The sequence below is a fragment of the Culex quinquefasciatus genome, chromosome 1, assembly GCF_015732765.1.
Source record: "Culex quinquefasciatus strain JHB chromosome 1, VPISU_Cqui_1.0_pri_paternal, whole genome shotgun sequence".
NCBI classification, from domain to species: domain Eukaryota; kingdom Metazoa; phylum Arthropoda; class Insecta; order Diptera; family Culicidae; genus Culex; species Culex quinquefasciatus.
In genome coordinates, this window is record NC_051861.1 from 2765152 (window position 1) to 2786589 (window position 21438).

The 21438-nt window shown below is 40.3% G+C and overlaps 1 protein-coding gene across 1 annotated transcript in view; it reads right to left on the bottom strand.

The window, feature by feature from the left end:
- The window catches only part of LOC6035194 (segmentation protein cap'n'collar), a 92483-nt gene extending 72707 nt beyond the window's left edge, over positions 1 to 19776 (bottom strand). Inside the window, 2 exon segments of the mRNA XM_038249282.1 lie at positions 17577 to 18203; positions 18206 to 19776. Of these exon segments, the coding sequence (XP_038105210.1) occupies positions 17577 to 18203; positions 18206 to 18469 (891 nt within the window). The 5' untranslated portion in view covers positions 18470 to 19776.
- Positions 19777 to 21438: the final 1662 nt, after the last annotated feature.

Here is a 21438-nt window from a genome sequence, read left to right on the forward strand (position 1 = left end):
TACTGAGAATTTGGGGAAAAAAAATTGAGCATCCGCTTCATATTTGGTTTTACCAGGTTTAAATAAAAAAGTATAAGAAATTTAATGATATGTCTTCAAATTTCTGTCAAAAGGTCAACAAACCACGAAAAAGTACACAAGCAAACCCCAAACAAATTTACTGTTTACACGCGCCAAAATAAAAGTCTGCGTGTGTGCTATTTTTTGCTAAACGACACACATTTGACCGGTGCATTTTATCGCGTCTTGTTTGGGCGAAAGCTCCAATTTCAACCTCGTAATATAAACAAAACGCACCGGTAATGGATTCCGAACTTCGAGCTGGATTTAAAATTAATGATCCACCAACCCGACGACCTGAGCCGGTATGGCACCAAAGAGAGTGCATTCTTTTCTTCGGGAATGCCACCCTGGAAGAAATTGTTGATTCCACAGATAAAAACCTTCTAATAGTTGTTTGACACAACCTTAAATTGAATTCGACAAAAGATCTTCCCGAAAAGGATGCTCATCTTTGATTAATGAATTTAGATCAGTCGGCTGCGGCGGCACCAGACGACAGTGAAAGTGACCTTTCTAAGCAAGACGGTCAAGTGCAAGTGCGGCTCCTCGAGATTGTGATAAATGATGACGAGAGGAAGCCCACAGCGAAACCACAAATTGTGTCGACCACGACAGAACGACAACACTTGTCAGCAAGATAAGAGAATGGTTCTTGAGAACAACGGGCCTTGAAGAGGAGCTCGTGCTGAGCGACATTGAAGGCGGCTGAACTTTCTTTGGAGAGCCTGTAATCGATTGATTTTCGATCGATCAGTGTCGGAATCGGAGGATTTTGGACGATTTGTTGGTGCGTTTTTGAACGAGGTGCAACAAATCGAGAATTAATTGATCGTTGATCGATGCGATCGATGATGGGACAGTGATTCGTGAAAATTGTGCATCATTAATAAACATTTAGAGAGATTGTTTAGAAAGCATGGTATGGTGTTTTTTTTTGTGTTTGAAAGAGGCACAGACAATCAGCCACTTTCTTTAATATCAATTTATTCAAAAAAAATGTGACCAAAATCTATTTTAATTATAAAATGCTTATTAAAAAAGGTGACATAATTTTTTCAATATAACCATCCCATCAAACCCACCGCGTGGGATGATAAAACATCAGTAGCACACAGCATCCGTTTTGTATATCTCATTTTTATCTCTTTTTTGCCAATTGCTACCTTTCCCAAGAGAGATGCAACCGCCGACGTCGTCTGGTCAGAGCGCGATCATTGACTTGGCGGGGCGCGTTTACCTTCCTTCTTTTTTGTGGGCCATTTTCATTTTTTGGCGATGACCCCACGTTACCGGTCTGGACCGGTGTGACCATATGGGGAAGGATATACAAATAAAAAAAAGTTGTATAAAAATCGCCTTCGGAAAGTAGGTTGTTTACGTTGCAACGCAGTTGCAGTCGTTTGATACGAAAGGATGAGATCAGCGCGTTCGTCTGATTTTCTGCTTGAATGCTTCGTTTTTTGGAACAAAGAAGGAAAAAAACACGACCAGTGCGAATCGTTCGTTCTAAAAAGTTGCTAATTTTACCCACTGCTGCGGCCTGTTTGCTGACAGCACCGAATGCAACTGTGCTTGCAGTTGCGTTTTTTTGTTTTGTTTTATTTACACCACGAGCTCGCCGGTGGATTTATTTTCTACACAAACAGAACCAGCACGACATTCGAAAGGGGGAAAAAGTCTTCAATTAAGATACCACACTGCTGCTGCCGGTGTGACTTTTGCTGTTTCGGCGGTCGTTTTGCAGTAATTATTTTCGGATCCAGAATGGAATCCAGGTCGGACATCCTTCGCGACGAGACGAATACCGTGTCTGTCGACTGTCAGGGATGACCTCACGAACGTGAGAAGGTGTTTTGTTATTTATGGGCAATTCCTCCGCCGCGCCGCCATGAAGAGTCATGATCATTGGAGGCTGTTCGGGGAGTTGTCGCTGTCGAGAGAGGGGGGAAAAGCTTGATTTATACTGCAAGGTTGCACGCCGTTTTGCACTGAACGGGCAGGACAAAGAGATACAGATCTAGGACACTGCAAACTGGCAATTTGGGATGATCTTTGACATTGCAGGTATGTGGCCTTTGGTTGAGTGAATTTATTGGGATATCTTGTCAGACACGTGACCTTGGGGTCTGGTGTGACAAATCATCCCACTGAGAGAAGTAGACTATTCAATCAGGTTGATTTAAATTAAATTTAAATACTCTGAGCCTAAATCCCAAATATCAGCACGATTTGATGAAAACTCGAGCAGATCAAGCTTGAAGTTCTATACAGTTGGAGAGTCTGTTTAAAAATCATTCCTAGTTATAGAGAGATATTATTTAACAATAGTTACTGAGATAGTCATCTAAATATAGAACCCTAGTTTAAGTTCTTTTTCTAAATATGTAACCCTACTTAAAATGCTTTTTGATAAGCAATTCGATTTTTAGTAAACATTTTCAAAATTATGTAAATCTTCTTTTATCGACGTTTTACAAATCATGAGTTTTTCAAGAAACTGGCATTAACTGCCAAATGAGTTTTAACTGTCTTGCATTGTCTCGAGAGATGTAATATTTAATCCTCTAAAACAGTGGTCACCAAACTGCGGCCCGCGGGCTAATTTTGAATTTGCTATTTAATTTGGCCCACTTAGGGAATCATCAAGAAAAGTGCTAAAAAATATACATAAAAAACGTGTTCGTCATATCCATACATTCTTTAATAAAGAAAAAATAAAATAATATTTATAATAATTTAGTATTATGAAGAAATGTGATATCACAATTTATTTTGCATGGAATGGAAAATGATAAACAAAAGCGTTGTATAATTTTCCCAAAGGATTTCTAAAACGTTTAAATTTCTTCTTTGTTTGGACACTATGAGAGAAAAAGGGCACTGAATACTTATTTGAGATTTCTAACTTTTGCGTCCATTACGTGTTCCACATATTTCTCTCAATAGAAATGTTGAAAATAATTGAAACAAATTTAAACTAAAATCAAAATCAAAAGTATCAATTAAAAATTAAATATTAAAAAAATGTTTTGATCTACACTGGAAAATAAATGAATGAATGATTTAAAAATAATAACCACTTTCATTTCATTTTTTAATAACATAGATTTGAATATAGAGCAGTTTCTCAGATTTCGGTCATTCGATTTTTTTTGTATTTTTAAATCCGAATGAAACTTTTGTGGTGCCTTCGGTATGCCCAAAAAGCCATTGCATAAGTTTGTCCATATAATTTTCCATACAAATTTGGCAGCTGGCCATACAAAAATGATGCATGAAAATTCTAAAATCTGTATCTTTTGAAGGAATTTTGTGATCAATTTGATGTCTTCGGCAAAGTTTTAGGTATGGATATGGACTTTACTGAAAAAAATGATACTCGGTAAAAAAAAAAATTGGTGATTTTTTATTTAACTTTTTGTCACTAAAACTTGATTTGCAAAAAAACACTATTTTTATTTTTTTTATGTTTTAGAGGACATCAAATGCCAACTTTTCAGAACTTTCCAGGTTGTGCCAAAAATCTTTGAGCGAGTTATGAATTTTTGAATCAATACTGATTTTTTCGAAAATTCGAAAAATTGGTCGTAAAAATTTGGTGCACACATTTGCCCACTTTTGAAAAAAAAATATTTTTGAAAAGCTGAGAAAATTCTCTATATTTTGCACTTTTGAACTTTGTTGATACGACCCTTAGTTGCTGAGATATTGCCAAGCAAAGGTTTAAATACAGGAAAATTGATGTTTTCTAAGTCCCATCCAAACAACACATACATACATACCATACCAATCAGCTTAGAACACCATACGCGGTGCCCGTGCTGTATCAAGAAGGTTGTTCCATGTTGCTCGGTTCTGGGCTGCAGCTCGCCAGTCTCCTAGGTTGCAGATCTTTCTTAGGTCCGCCTCGATCTGATTTCTCCATCGTGCACGCTGTGCTCCTGCTCTTCGGCCTGTGCCGCCATCGGGTCGCGCGCGGTCAAAGAGCATCCTGACAGGATGGTCTTCGTCCATCCTCGCGACATGGCCGGCCCACCTGAGCCTCCCGATTCTCGCCAGGGTAACGATTGTCGGTTCTCCCAGCAGCGCGTGCAGTTCGTGGTTCATGCGCCTTCGCCACTCGTTCTGAGCTGTACGTACTCCACCGTAGATCGTTCGCAGCACCTTCCGTTCGAAAACTCAAGGGCTCGTTCGTCCTCTTGCCGCAGCGTCCAGGTCTCATGGCCATAGAGGGCAACCGGTCTAATCAGTGTCTTGTACAGGGTCAGCTTCGTGGCGCGTTGCACTCGGTCAGATGTCAAGGTTTTCCGTAATCCAAAGTAGGCGCGATTCGCGGAGTGGATACGAGTCCGGATCTCTAAGCTGGTGTCGTTGTCGGCCGTTACCAGCGATCCCAAGTACACGAATTCGCTCACCTCCTCCAGCACATCGCCATCCACAGCTAAAGGGGTGAGTCTTGGGGGGTCAACGTCCTTTGAGCCCCTCCCTTTCATGTACTTTGTTTTCGTCGTATTCATGGCCAATCCAATCCGTCTTGCTTGCGTCTTTAAGGCGGTGTAAACCCTTTTCACCGTCTCTAGGTCTCTTGCTATAATGTCAATGTCGTCCGCATAAGCAAGAAGTTGGACTGTCCTGTTGCAAATCGTGCCTCTCGTGTCTATACCCGCTCTTCGCACAACTCCCTCAAGTCCGATGTTAAACAGCGCATTGGATAAGCCGTCACCTTGTCGTAACCCTTGGTGCGATTGGAAGGGGTCCGCTAGCTCCCCTGCCACTCGCACGTGACACATCACACGATCCAAGGTAGCCTTGATCAGCCGAGTCAGTTTGTCCGGAAATCCGTTCTCGTGCATGATCTGCCATAGCTGTTCGCGGTCGACTGTATCGTACGCTGCCTTGAAATCGATGAAGATGTGATGTGTGGGCACGTTGTACTCACGACATTTCTCGAGGATCTGCCGGAGCGAGAAAATTTGGTCCGTGGTGGCCCGAGCGCCAGTAAACCCCGCTTGATAGGGGCTCACGAACCTCCGTGCGTACGGTGTCAGCAGACGGCAGAGGATCTGGGAGAGGATTTTATAGGCCGCGTTGATAAGCGTGATGGCGCGGTAGTTGCCGCAGTCCGCCCTTTTTGTAGATGGGACACACGACACCATCCATCCATTCTTCTGGTAGTTTCTCCTCCCTCCAGATCTTAGAAATCACCAAGTGGATCGCCCTCGCCAACTGCTCTCCTCCATATTTGAAGAGCTCACCGGGTAACCGATCTTTACCGGCGGCCCTGTTGTTCTTCAGCTGCCTGATCTCCTTCTTCACCGTCTCCAGATCAGGTGCCGGGAACTGTTGGTCAGCAGCGGGCGGTCCAAGTTGGGTTTCAAAGCCGTCTCCATGCGCTACATCGCCGTTGAGGTGCTCGTTGAAGAACTGCTGCCACCTGTTCAACACCTCGCCTTTGTCCATAAGAAGGTTTCCCTCGGCGTCCCGACAAGTGTTGGCTTGCGGCGCATAGCCTTTGCGGGACCGGTTAACCTTCTCGTAGAACTTTCGCGTCTCGTTCTGCCGGAACAGCTGCTCCATTTCGGCGCGATCGCGATCTTCCAGCTGGCGCTTCTTGAGCTTGAAGACCGTTCTCTGCTGTTTCAGCGCTTGTTTGTATCTGGCCACGTTCTCATCAGTTGCGGCTCTCAGCTTCACCGCGTAAGCTGCTTTCTTCTCGTCAAGTAGCCGCTGGCACTCCTCGTCGAACCAGCGCTGCTTTCCAACTCGGACCGTACTACCTAGCGCGGCTTCAGCGGCACTGCCGATGGCCGAGCAAATTCTGCTCCATCCATCGTTGAGCGAGGCAGCGCCGAGTTCCTCCTCCGTTGGCAGGCTCGCTTCCAGCTGCTGCACGTAGTGCTGAGCCGCAGCCGTGTCCTGCAGCCGCTCGGTGTTGAACGGCGGTGGGAGCCGGCTCCGTCGTCGGTGGTACGTCGTCGACAGTTTTGAGTGCATGCTTGCACCCACCAGGTAGTGGTCCGAGTGGATGTCCGCACCGCGGTACGTGCGGATGTTCCGTATGTCCGAGAAGAATCGGCCGTCGATGAGGACGTGGTCGATTTGTGTTTTTGTTCGTTGGTTAGGCGATGTCCAGGTGACTTTGTGGATGTCTTTCCGGGGGAAGAATGTGCTCCGTACCACCATACCGCGGGAGGCTGCGAAGTTGATGCACCGCTGGCCGTTGTCGTTGGTGACGGTGTGCAGGCTGTTCGGCCCGATCACCGGCTTGTACATCTCCTCCCTTCCTATGCGGGCGTTCATATCTCCGATGACGATCTTGACGTCCCTCTGCGGGCAGCTGTCGAACTTCTGCTCCAGCTTCGCGTAGAACGCTTCCTTCTCGGCATCGGATGATTCCTCGTGTGGGCAATGTACGTTGAAGATGTGATAGTTGAAGAAACGGCCTTTAATCCTCAACCTACACATCCGGTCGTCGATCGGCTCCCAATCTATCACACGACTCCGCATCTTGCCCAACACTATGAAGCCGGTTCCCAGCTTGTTTTCGGCTCCGCCGCTCTGGTACATGGTGAGCTCCAAAGCATCATCCTCCCACATCTTCGCTCCTTCCAGCACATCTCCTGCAGTGCTACAACATCGAAGTTGCGGGGTTTGAGCTCGTTCAACAGAGCGTACTCATACCCATCGAAACGTAGCGATCTGCAGTTCCATGTTCCGAGTTTCCAATCGGTGTCCTTTTCGTGCCTAGGTCTATGCCGTTTGTTCCGGATCCTTATTCCTTCTTGATTGTTCGTAATGTTTTTGGTTTCGGTATGCAGCCGGATTGGGGCTGCGATACCTAGTCTCGGGGTGGGGCTGCCACCTTGAAGCTACCGAGACCCAGCTCCGGTTTTCTCTCGACACCGTAACGGGGGCCTTTCTCACGAGGCCTAACGGCATAGCTACACCCTCCGAAGAGGATGGAGCCCCCCTTCCCTGTCAGCATACTACCAGAGTTCCCACCGGGGTTGGTTACCCGATCTCTCCAATGGTTACTAGTATCCCGGCTAGCGCCGCGGGGAGGCCAGGGTATCGGAGTTACTGGACAAGAGGCTAAAGGACCGCTTGGTGGGTCTATTTTATTCCTGCGGTACTCGAAGTACCTATGGTACGCCATGTCCAGTCGTTCGCTAACCCAACAACACACCATTTTTTAATGTCGATATCTCAGCAACTCATGGTCCGATTTTCAATATTAAAATATGAAACATTGGTGAAATTTTCCGATCTTTAAAAAAAAATATTTTAAAAATTTTTAAACCAAGACTAACATTTCAAAAGGGCCAAACATTCAATATTACGCCCTTTTAAAATGTTAGTCTTGGTTTAATTTTTTTTGAATATTTTTTTGAAAAGATCGGAAAATCAGACCATTAGTTGCTGAGATATCGACATTAGAAAATGGTGTGTTGTTTGGGTGGGACTTAGAGACTTAGAAAACATCAATTTCCTGTTTTTAAACCTTTGCTTGGCAATATCTCAGCAACGCAGGTCGTATCAACAAAGTTCAAAAGTGCAAAATATAGAGAATTTACTTAGCTTTTCAAAAATATTTTTTTCAAAAGTGGGCAAACATGTGCACTAATTTAAAAAAATTAAAAACTGCGACTATTTTCAAAAAAGTCACCTAAAATGAATTTAACTTGAACACGGTGCACTATATCAAAATTTCACTAAAGTACATTTGGATTGCAAATTAAATTTTGCATCGAAAAATGAAGTTGAAAAATTTTTGCGACCAATTTTAAATAAAAATAGTGTTTTTTGCAAATCAAGTTTTAGGGACAAAAAGTTAAATAAAAAATAACAAAAAAAAAATTAACCGTGTATCATTTTTTTTTCAGTGTAGTCCATATCCATACCTACAACTTTGCCGAAGACACTAAATCGATCAAAAAAATCCTTCAAAAGATACAGATTTTTGAATTTTCATGCATCATTTTTGTATGGCCAGCTGCCAAATTTGTATGGAAAATTATATGGACAAACTTATGATGCAAAATGGCTTCTCTGGGCATACCGAAGGCACCAAAAAAGTTTCAGTCGGATTAAAAACTACAAACATTAAAATTTAAGTAAAAAGACCGATTTCGTATAGAATTGCTCTATAGTTGTGTTTCTAAAAAAAACTTTAATAATTTTGAAAACCTCGATGTTATAAATATCATGCCGATGTTATAAATATCATGCCTTCTAAACATCAAATTGGATTCTGTGGACAACCTGCTGAATTTCAAATTAAATATAATACAATTTTTTTTTATTTCGCTAGAATTTTCGAATAGCCAAAATTTTTGAATATTAAATTTGCAAAAAAAAATAATTTTAAATCTTCAAAAAGAATCAAAAAAGAGAACTCTTTAATTTTTAGAAAATCTTGGGTATTGATGATTTTTCTTATTTCAAGTAACTTTGGCACTGTTTTACTATTAAATTTATTGAATCCATTGAAAATTAAAATAAATCGAGAATTATTACTCTGAAGCTAGTTTTGACATCCCTAGATCCTAAAGATTGTTGCTATTCATTTGGCGAATATTTTGTCAACATGAGAGTATGACGGGGAATACGATGAACACTTTCTTCACTTTGCGGTATCAGCTTAGTGATAAGAGTTTACTCAATAGCACGTGTTGTAGCTGAATAGTCAAAACAAGTGAAACCGTGTTGCTTTAAAAAAAAATGCGTGTTACTTTAAAAAAATGCGAAATTTAAAAGTAAAGTTATAAAATGGGACAAAAAATCAATACCGCAGATTGCTCCTAATCCCCAATTAAACCAACCCCGGTAGCACCACTAGTCCATAACCTATAGCAACGCAATCGATGCCGGCTAATGTCCACCAACTTGTGACTCATCTAATTCTCCACCGCCACAGTTTCGGTTGACTCTTTGTTGTTGTTTCTTTCTCTCGTTTTTTTTTACGCCGCCACTCGCGTGTGGGTGTGAGAAAATTTTCGTTTTTCCAACGAAATCTCACCCAGCCCAGCACAGCGGAAACTTTAGGTCTTTGTTTACGCCGGTTGACATCCCCACACTGCCACATTGAGGACACCGGCCTTTTTCGCTGAAGTGTTTTTTTTCGTTCTTTACGATTTTTTCTGAAAGGTGGACGCTCTCTTTTTTCGCTCTGTGTGTGCAAAGTGACGGTAGTGAATGTTTCTTGATTTTATTTTCAGAGAGCAAAGACAGATTGCTTCCTTGAGGGATATTTGTTGAAAAGGTCGTGAGTCAAATTCCAGATCAAAAATATTTGAAGGACGGGCTTTTTTTTCCATAAATGACGTTTTTCAAAAACAATAAAAAATTTTTTTTTTTATTTTGCTCATTCGACCTTTTCAAAACACCCACCAGTTGTTCATTTCTCAAATTTTGCTCTCTTTTTTTGGTTTATCTAAAGCGCAGAGAGAGAGAGGACTAGAACACCCAAGTAATGCGATACTGGCGCGTCGCTCGTGTGTGCGTCTATTCCCACAACACCCCCTCCCACCTTAAGGTGAGCTGCATTTAGAGGAGAGGCGCTACATCTCGCAGAGATGCTGTTGAGCCGCGCCGAAATGAATAATAAAAAAAAACGCAAACAAACAAACATATGCGCGACGACGACGACGACCAAGACCAAGACGAGTTGAGTGCGCTTCTACTCGAGCCAGGCCAGGGTCAATGGATTTTATTGAGTGCAGTTTCGCCTGTCCCTCCCACAAATCTCACCTCACACTTCCTCACCACCAACTGTCACCTAACGCTGGTTAGATAGAAGGGACACCGATTTGTGTGCGGGTTTCAACTAATCTGCATCCAGTTAGTGAGAGATTTTAATCCCGTTTCCGTTGGAATAATGATAAACAACTCGGGCGTGTTTTACCTTGAACTTCACTGTTGTCGTTCGATGGCATCTGGTTCTATTTTTAGTCCAAACACACACCACATTTGTCTCTTTTTACATTTTTGCAGAATATTTTTTACCGTTTTTAACGCTTTCTTTCTTTTGCTTGCTTTCTTTTGTTTATTTCGAAAACGTTGACGCTTCTTCGCAGTTCTGAACACGTTTCAGCTGGTTTGATTTATTAGTACTATTTTTGTTATGATCACATCACTTTTTTTTAGTTGAAAATATGGTCGCAATACTTGCTTAGAGCGTGTCCAACATCAGACCATTATCGTTCAAAAATAAGCAACTTTAAGCGAAGCTTTTTTTTCTTGAGGATACCATGAAAGCTCTCCCCGATCCCCTTAAACAAGGGATGTTAAGCCTTATTTTTGAAATCGGATTATTATGAATTTTGAACTTTGAATTACAGAAGTATTTCCAGTAATTTCAAAACATAAAAAAAATATCAGTGTCAAAACCATGTTACACAATTTTTCAATAAACCTTCAAATTTCTTTTTCTTTCAGGACAGATCAAGCCAAATGTATCTAATTTCAAATGCTACATCATGTTTAAAAGATAGCTTAGATATAAAGATTCATAAAAATATTCTTTTAAGTCAAGTCGCTTAAAAAATACTAAATTTAAAAATAAACCAAAGAGTGTCTCATTTGAAATGAAAAAAAGTACAGATGACAATACATATTTTTGATTACTAATCATATTTATAAAGAACAGAACCGCACAAGTTTAACTCCTCAATTCTCGCTTACTTTTTCAAACGGTCCTATGTAAATAGGAAACCCATGGCGCATTGGAAAAATCTGTTATAACTGAACAAAATTTATTAAAAGTTTCCAGTTATCAGACATAAGATGGCATATATTTTCTCAAGAAGCTGGTATCTTAATTCTTTAATGAAACATAATTTCGTATTTTCTAAATTTCCCGGGAATTTCCGAAATTCAATCGGAAGCATACAATTTCTTAGAGCGTCCAATTTCCCGTCCCGGGAAAAAAATTCCCTGGAATTCCCGGGATTTCCCGAAAAAAATATTTCCCGTTTCCTGGGAAATTTGAAAATTTCCCGGGAATTCCCGATATACAAACGGAAGTATACATTTTCCTACCTTTTTGGCACCAATGTATTGAAATCATACAAATAATAATAATTAGAGAACCTTATTTGATTTTATTCATTTCATTTCGTTCATTTTGTCTGTAAATTTCATGTCAAGGTTTAATTCGGATAATATTTATTCCTGAAGCATTCACAACAATTGTTTGGTTATATGTTGGGCAACAAAAATTACGCTATTATGGAATGAAGATTACCTATTTTCTTTTCGACAACCTATTTTAACGATTTTTTTTGTTATATCATTTGAAAATAAGCTATTCACCATTTTTGTTTACCTTGACCAAATTGGATGATTATAATTATTTTTTTCAAAAAGGGTTTTTCGAGAAGATTTTATTTTTAAGTATTCAAGAAATAACTGTTCAATTTTAAATATGAAAACACATTGTGGTTTGGTTGAGCGTTTTAGCAGAATGCATTACTATGAATACAAAGAGACGAGTTTTTCCTTTTAATTCCGCTATATATTATAGTATAGATATATAGCGGAATTAAAAGGAACAACTCGTCTCTTTGTATTCATAGAAAAAATATTGTTTATTTGTTTAATTTTACACAATGAAAAGTATTTTAGTCTAAAATTAAAATTAATTTTAATTTATAAGGACTAGGGTGGTCCAAATCCGGACTTTTTTGGGGCTACCCCCTGAAATCAAAGATTGACCCATCACTAGGCTAAATTCCAAATTTGAGCTCATTCTGACCACGGGAACCCCTCCCTCCAATCGCTTATAGTTTGTATGGGAAAAATCGCCAAAATGTATGGAGAAAAGCAACTGTTTTACTTTTTTATCTGTGGAAGGCGCCATAGTTATCCGATTCTTACCATTTCTCAAATGTAGAACCTTCATTAAATTTAGAACAACTTTCCCGAAGACACCATATTTTTAGGATTTTTTCCCGCGAAGTTATTAGCGCTCAAAACTGACCATTTTTGCGCGGCTAGCTGTAAGGGGCTACCTAACAACGATGTTTAATTACAATTCGTACACGCACGTGCTCTCTCTCAGGTTCAAACTCTCTCACGAGCTTGCTCGCCTGCCTGCCTGTCTGCCTGTTTTCCTACAAGCGCGCGCTGTTTATCTGCTTGGACTTTTGTCGTCGTCGTCGTCGTTTTCGTTTGCTATCCGCTGCGCTGCGTTCCTGGCATGTTTTTTTATAATTTTCAACTAAAATAGCAGGTTTGTTTTGAGATATATTTAGCATATAAATTCTTAGATCACGTCAATTTTTTTTTAAAAGTGCACTGAAAAAAAATTGAATAAAAGGCAGCTTAGGCTTTGGCTTAGGCTCATTTAAAAGATTAAAGCAAATGAACAGGGTTTGTTCGTTTTTCCAAGCATTACAAGCAGTTGTTCGTATATGCTCATTAGAGTTATTTAAAAAAAAATCTTCAGGTAATACAAATTATGTTTTTTACTCTAAATATCATCCAACCAACTGCTTGTCCATTCGAAGGCAATTTGATTCCAGATATAAAACTAGCTAACTCAACAATCTCTATTTTTGAGGCTTTTCTTTTAGACATCGTTGCACTTTTTGGATGTTTCGGAATCTGACATAAACTTCTTATAATCGTCAAAAGCAAAATTTACCGCAATTTGTTGTAAGGAAGATTGTTATATTTTCGGCAGATTAAAATATTTTGTATGGAATGAAAAATAGTCGTGATCATAGGGCTACGAAAAAAATTCAAATATTTTCTTTTTAAGCTTGTTTGATAGTATTCAAAAGTGGAAAAAACAGTTCCCATAATCGATGAATTGTCTAAGTGTATTGTTCTTTCTGAAATCTATACTTGACTAAGTTAAAAATAGTCTTTTATTTTTTCTACAATAGTTAAAATCCCAGTCTTGAGTTTGATATGGTACCATTAAAAAAAAAACTAGAAATAAATTTAAATTACAATATCCCTATTTAAAAATTTACTCAATAATAACAGATGATAATTCATGGAGGAACTAATTTATCGAAATTTGTATTCTCTCACACACGCTCTGATAATAGGATATCTATTGTTAATCACATATTACATTTAATTTTATATCTCGAAATAAATATCGAAATATATCCTGAAAATTATAATTAACATGCCAGGAACGCAGCGCAGCGGAACAAAAACGATGACGACGACAAAAGTCCAAGCAGAGAAACAGCGCGCGCGCTTGTAGGCAAACAGGCAGGCAGGCAGGCAGGCGAGCAAGCTCGTGAGAGAGTTTGAACCTGAGAGAGAGCACGTGCGTGTACGAATTGTAATTAAACATCGTTGTTAGGTAGCCCCTTACAGCTAGCCGCGCAAAAATGGTCAGTTTTGAGCGCTAATAACTTCGCGGGAAAAAATCCTAAAAATATGGTGTCTTCGGGAAAGTTGTTCTAAATTTAATGAAGGTTCTACATTTGAGAAATGGTAAGAATCGGATAACTATGGCGCCTTCCACAGGTAAAAAAGTAAAACAGTTGCTTTTCTCCATACATTTTGACGATTTTTCCCATACAAACTTTAAGCGATTGGAGGGAGGGGTTCCCGTGGTCAGAATGAGCTCAAATTTGGAATTTAGACTAGTGATGGGTCAATCTTTGATTTCAGGGGGTAGCCCCAAAAAAGTCCGGATTTGGACCACCCTAATAAGGACATATAACCATATAACCAAAATCATACCATAAATGAAACCATGAAAAATCTTATGAAGTTTACTCAAAGAATGCAACCATATTTCAAAAACTCGCTTCAAATTTTGTAAAACTGTGAGTTTGGTTTCATGAAACAGTGTTAAATAGCGCTAGAAATTAGATTTTTTAGGCAAATTTAATGATTATCTATTTATTCACAAGTTGAAAATATTTGTTCTGAAATAAGTAATTTGCCATAAAAAAAAACATTATTTCTACATTATATTTCTTTCGTTGCAACGTTATGATCACTGAGACAAATTTAAAAGCTATTTTATTTTTGTGGGGCATAGATTTTCAAATACTTTTCAACAAAAAATACTAATATTTTTTTTATTTGATACGATTTGAAAGACAGCATAAAAAATAAGAAAACTTATAATATTTTCTCAAAGTTGCATGATTTTTTAAAAGCATTCAAGCCATTCATTGATCCTCACACTGATTTTGGACATTAAAGTTGCCGTTCTATACAATTTTGTTGCAACACATTAATCAGGAACAGGATCAGGATTTTCGTCAAATTTCAAATTACCCGGGAATTCCCGGGAAAATTCGTTGAAAATTTCCCGTTTCCCGGGAATTTTGTAACCCCGGGAAATTGGATGTTTTCTTAACGTTTTGGAACCAGTATTGAAAATGCTCCGAAAAAATAATAATGAAAAAACTGATAAATTATATTCATTGTTAAGTTCAGAAATTTTGATATCGACATTTATTTCATGATATTGATTTCTGAAGCAACTGGAAAAAGATCTTGTATAATAAAAATGATTAACTACAATGTAGATATAATTTTTTACTGGTGTTATTTCGTTAAAAAAATATATAAATCAAATGAGATGTACGTACAATTTGAATAACGTTTTTGTGCCAAGAAAAAACTTTCAAACGAAGTCAATTATAAACCTTGAAAATCATGTGGTATAAAAAAAACCTTTAGAAAAATCATTAAAAAGGTGCTCCAAAAATGAAAAAAAATATATATTTATTCGAAACTTGAAGTAAAACAAACACGAGGAAAATATAAGGAAATAATAAAAAGCTATACCATTTTGTTCAACGGCTGAAACCAGTATGACTTGTTTTAGAAAAGATATTTGTCATGAAAAACATAATTACTGGATTTTTTTTTCATTTCAGATATGGGTATGGGTTGAACCACACTCTCTCAAAAAAGTTTAGAAGAATAATTATTAATGTAATTTTTGAGTATGGATTCATTTTACTCACTTGATAAAAAATACTTCCCAATACTATTACCATCTTGGAAAAAATATGGCATCAGTTTTAAATTTTTGTTTGGTTTCAAATCAAAATCAAATTATTATTAGCTCTACAGCATTGCCTTGGCGTTGCGATTGCAAGATTCCTACTCGAAACTAGGTGTCCGAAGGCTTGATTGTTGAGGCAATTGCAAACCTCTTTTTACACCTTAGCTTCCATCCACCTCGGGATTCGAACTGATGACCTTTGGATTGTTAGTCCAGCTGCCTACCAGCGACTCCACCGAGACAGGACCCAGGGAGACGACTCCTACACCTGGACTGAGCTAACGACCTAACCTTATTAGGTTAGTCCGGGGCCAATATTTACTTCCCCGTCCGACGGAAGGCGTGGTCAGACAAATCTCGTCTCGAAAAATGCCACCGGGACCGTCTGGGATCGAACCAGAGCCGACTGGGTGAGAGGCAACCACGCTTACCCCTACACCACGGTCCCGGTTTGGTTTGTTTACCAATTTAACCATATTCACGAAAAAAGTATTTTTATTTTGAAAAATTACAGAAGATAAAAAATGACTTACTCATTTTCCCCGACCAGTAAAGAAACTCAAAAACATTGCTTCATTGCAAAACCTCGAATTATTCTACAAAAGGATAAAAGCTTGAAATTAAATTGCACCGGCTTGAAAATTTATTTTAAAGGTGGAAACAATTATTTTATCATATAACTTTTTTTCAAAACTATGTTTTTTTCAAAAAAACATAAACTTTAAATCTAAAATTGCTAAAAAAAGACAATTTTTTTTCGAGGACAGAATGCCAAATTTGAGAAATTATAGACAAAAGTTTTGCTACAGCAGTTAAGCAAAGCTGAAAAAATTGCGTATTAATTTATTATTTTATGCATGATATTCATTCTATTTAAAATTGAAGCCCATTCTTGAAAATTTGAATATTTTTCCAACAGTGACTCAATAGACCGATCAGTCAACAGGTGGCTCCAAAGACATTTTTCCGATCAATCGTACGCACTTTTTTATGATCATCTGCAGCAGCTCACCACCACCCAAAACCGAGCCAATTTAATGCGTAACTTTCGTCGGCCAAAACATCCATCCGCAATCGAATTCCAGCCCGCACCCGAGACACAGTCGAAAATCTCACTTTCACGTGCTCATTTCGATGCTGTTTCGCTTTTTTGGGGAGCTTTATCAGCGCCGTGTACTCTCAATTTGGGGCCACTCCAGCGGCTCAGTTCGGTTCGGTTCGAGGTATTCGCTTCGCCAAGTTGAGTTGAGACGAGACGAGCCCCCCTTTTTTTGGGGAGGCCTACAAAATGAAAAATCAACATCAAGAGATCGCTTCGAGTTTCCTACCGTGTCCGTTTGCGGACTTGGATTGATTTTGGGACATTTTAGTAAGTTAGAGTATTTTTTACAAACTTGGATTTTTTAAATTAAATTGAAAAAAAAAATCTACTTTTTCAAGAATCTTATCAAAAAGCTTTGATAGAAGAAGGTTAAAATGAAAACATTATATGGGTGAATACCGTAAGATTGTGATCTAATTAAGAAAAAAATATTCATATCAAAATTATTCAATATCAATACTCTTATGCCTTCAAAAGTTGAGTGACTCGTCCAGTCTCACCAACGCGTTGAGGTGGGAAATGTTATACCAAAATCTAATCCATATTTGATATCTTTCCAACAGGAGTGGTGGAAAACAAATAATAACAAAAATCGTGGCTATTTCCACCGGAGCGAGGCGTTTGTTCCTCGTCGTCATCTTTGCTTTGTCTTCCACCATACCTATTCACCATTTACTGCAGTGAAGCCAGCCAGTGGTGTGAATTGGTCTCGATTTTGACTTTGGTTTCGGTGGATTGTTGTTGATAATTGCGACGAACAAAAGAAGAAATGCGTTTCCGCGGACAGTTTCACCAATTTTATGAAATTACTGTTAAATCAAATTTGAGTTTGAAAGCCCCGAAAAGCTTCAAATAACAAAGTTTTTTTATTAGTTGTACACATTGCACATCATACTTACAATGATTATTCTTTTTATGAAAAATATTTGAACCCAATTTTTCCCTTTTTTGGCATTCCTTTTTGAAATTTAGAACGTTTGGAATATCTTTTGCAATCGGAATAAATGAAAATGTTGCCGTAGTGGAATGTCACCTTGAGTAAGATTTGCATAACCTCGAAAGGTTTGATAAAAATATCTTCCGAAATCACATTTATAAACATCATGATGTATTGATACCCAATTTAAATTAATTGGACGAAAATTTATACATTATGATTTTAAAAATATTTCGGAAACAACCTTGTTGTATTTTTTTAAAGATATGGTTTGAACGATTATTTGTTAGATGTATTAAACAAAGTTACATACTTTTTTTTGCTGCAAGTTTTTTTAGTAGGAATTGCCCCAAATTCGCCAACAAACGATGACTCGCGTTCTGTTATCAGTTGAAATCGACCCAGAACTCGCGCGAGTCCGTGTTAAACATATTGACTGTCACCCATCCCAAAAACAAACAACTCAGTGTCCTACTTACCTCCAGTGTTAACTCCGCCGTAACCGGAACTTTCCGCTCCTCCTCCTCCTCCGGATCAATCTCTTCCTTCTTCACCACAACCATCGACGACGACGCCGCATTCAGCTGTTCCTGCTCTTCACAGGTTCCCGGTTCCTGCTTGACGCGCACCTCCCCCTCCTCACCCTCCTCCATGCGCTCCTGCTTGACGACCTGGCGGGCATCGCAACTTTGGCAGCACTCCTGCTGGTGGTGCGAACTGCCCGGTTCATCGCCGAGGTTCTCCTGGTTGAAAAGATGCTCGTGCGGGTCGAAGGTGGGCAACCGGATGAGGTCGTCGAAGAGGGGAGGGGGCTCGTTTTTGAGCGGGATTGCATCCAGGGCGTACGTGTTGATGGGCGCTTCACCGAAATCTTCCAGATCGGCCATGTTTTGCTCGAGGATAGAGGTGCTGTCGGCGAACGGGTCCGGGTTGAGGAAGATGTCCTCTGCTTCGAAGGATTCAAAGTTGGGAAGAAGGAGGGAGTCTACCACGACGGAGGTGGTGGAGTTGGGGGTTTCTTGGGTGGGGAGCGGGGATGAGGCCCGCGTTGAGGCGGTTTGGTTGGTGGAGTTGGAGTTTTGGATGTTGAGGAGGTAGGTTTGGAGGGTGGACTGATGCTGGGTGGGAGATTGTAGCGCGTGTCGAACCGGGCTAGATCTTCGATGATCGAGGGGAGAGCCTTCCGGTTGACGTAGGTTTGGTCGGTGAGTGGGGCGGCTCGGAGTTCGAGCTGCCAACCACCGACGCCGGTTCCGGCGAGTCGCGTTTCCCATTGTAGATCGAGAAAGTTTTCCGGATCCACCCGGAGCAGGCTGAGCGTCAGGGCCAGGTGGAGCAAATGCTCCACGTAGTTCTTTTTGTAGGAGATCATGTCGGCTGTGAGATCATAAAACTAAGTTTCTGTGTCTAACTAGAAGGTATGATTCAGTCTTTTGCGTGATTATTGTTATTTACTGCACAGGTGTGTGTTTGTGCTAAGAGAGCTAGACTCGCGTAAAAAAAGGTGATTCTTGGTTTTGCTTTCGTCAGATCTTCGCACTCTGTTGCGCACCACTTGGGTCAGGTTCTTGCTTGGTCAGTCTCACTTGCTTCTAATGACTTCCATAATAAAGTGCCGCACGTTAATTGCGCTGACCACAGTCTGTTTTGATTTCACGAAATTTGTTTCTGCCACCATCACAGGTAACACTCAAAGGTAAACAGCCAACACTGCCATAGCTGCTGGTCGTGTCCTCAATTTGGCTGGATGTCGTGTCGTATTTGCACATCGACTTGGTTCTCCGGTGGTTTCATCATCGACAACTTCGACCAAGTACTTTTATGGTCAACACTGCCACTGCTGCTGCTGCGAGGCTCTTACAACTACGTCATTCAGAGCTCGGTGGCTTCACACACTACGTCGCAACGCGCCGCGTGCCTCCCCCACCTCCTCCTGCGACCAGAGGTAATTGCCCTCACCGCGGCGGCGTCCCCCGGGGGAGCGAGCCCTTCCTCACACGCAAAAACCTTTGCACCAAATTGCACAAAACTATACTGATATCACTCTCCCTATTGATTAAGGGGGGCACTCGGACTAATCTATTATTCAGTCGGACGGTTCTTCACCAAGCTAGCGCTGGCCACTATCGCCAATATCCAATCCGTCTATTTACGACGAACTCTACGCAGCAATTGGCTTCACCACGAATTTCACCACAAAGTGCGCTGCTGTCTGATATACTGATTATAAATACAGCCACACACAGTCGCGCACCACGTAACTGTTCCGTTCCGTCGACGACTTCCACTTGCCACTTTCAGTCTCCTCCTGCGAGGCAGTTCCGACTTCAACGCAGCAGGCGTTGACTGCCAACAGAGTTACCTCTTTTTTCGCACCGTCCGGATCTGTCACGACCGCACAACAAACACCAGAATCTTCCTTCTGCCCGTTCAGAACCAGATGTTCCGACCGATTGACCGGCTCCGCGGATTGTCGATTCGACTGCAGGATTCTTGTGAACTCGCGTGCGAAATGCACCTACACCACACAACATTCGCCTCGCGGCACGGGGTAGGAGAGGCAGGTCTTCGTTTTGCACAAAAGTGGCCACACGGTCCCGCGAAACTTTCTTTATTCCGTGGATTTCGTGGTCGCGGATCGACGAATGCAGTGAATAATCGCGACAACCTCGGACACACACTGACAGAGGGCGAACCGAACGGAGAGTGGAGACAGAGAGAGAGAGAAAGAGCGAAATGGCGTAGACGAAACGTCACTTGCGGCACCAACACACGTACGGTGGGAGTGTAGTGTACGCTGCCGAAATGGTACGACGAAGGTAGAGGCGGCGATTGTAGGGTGCAGAATGATTGACATGTTTTATAAACTAGTTTTGGTTTATTTTTTCAAAAAAGCGTGTCGTCTTCACAAACTCGATCACAAAAGGATTGTTGTAGGTACACCTTTCAGATCGAAACACCTTGTTTTATCGTCCATTTTTCCAGCTTCGTTTTGAACACTTCCTAGAGATAACCGTACAGTATAAAGCGAGGTATAAAGTCTTTATACTGTACGGTTATCCCTAGGATTGGCTTCCAATAATCCGTAATACCATCATCAGGGGTGATATTGGGTCTGGGGGTGAAATTGGGTCATACAAATTTCAGCCTTTTTGTGTGACCCAATGTCAACCCTGATGTTTGTATTAAATATTTAGCCCTTTTGAGATATTAGTTTGGAATATGCCTCCCACCCAGTCGGCTTGGGTTCGATCCCAGACGGTCGCGGTGGCATTTGTCAAGACGAGATTTGTCTGACCACGCCTTCCGTCGGACGGGGAAGTAAATGTTGGCCCCGGTCTAACCTAGAGGGTTAGGTCGTTAGCTCATTCCAGGTGTAGGAGTCGTCTCCCTGGGTCCTGTCTCGGTGGAGTCGCTGGTGAAACTTTAAAAATGTTTGCAACAGCCAAACCTATTTTTACTGTGCACAGTTTTAGCGCAAAATCATCAGAAAATCTCTTTCCTCAAATTGGCTAACTTGAAATCAAAAATCTTAATTAAATATTAATATTTTAGGACCCAATTAGCGTCACGTCTTCACGACAAGTTTATCGCACATCTGCCAAATTGGCACTCCTTGGTCTATTGTTTACACATTTCAGTTTCGTTTCGTTTTCAGCATTTTCCCGCGCGCGTTTGCGAAAATTTTGTATTTTTGAAAATATTTCTGAGTGAAAATTGTGAAATTAATATCAATCCACTTTAATTAAAAGAGTTTTCTTTGTAGTTAAGTGCAAAACAGGTTAGTTTCGTTTCATTGAAGTTTTGTGTTTGACTTTGAAAGTCGCGTGGAATTTGGAAGAAAAAACAGACATTCAGGGAAAATAGGGTGACCGATAAATCTTCAGTGCACTTTCTGAAAATTAAGTGAAGCAGAAAAATTTTGCAAATTGAAAGGGGAAAAAATATCCGCATGAATCATGTTTGTTGGTTGCTTTTTAGAATCTGGAAGAAGCTTTATGACGTTTTGCGTTCGCACACTAGTGCACCATTTGATTTTCTGGCTGACAAAATTTAACATTATTTAACATATAATACATAAACACGTAGATTTCTCAGGTAAGTTTTTTTTCTTGCTGTATTTTTACTGTTGGTATTTTTCATTGGTTTTTATTTTTATCAACAAAAACAATTTAAATTTAATTGTAATTATAATTTTATTTGGCTACGACTTCCTGTTAGTCTGTTAGTCAGACTTTTTATCAGGGCAAGGAGGTGATGATTATTAGTCATGCAAAAGTTTCGTAAAATGTTTACAAACAATTTTAGCTGTCGTTTAAATAAAATGATTAGGATTTTGCA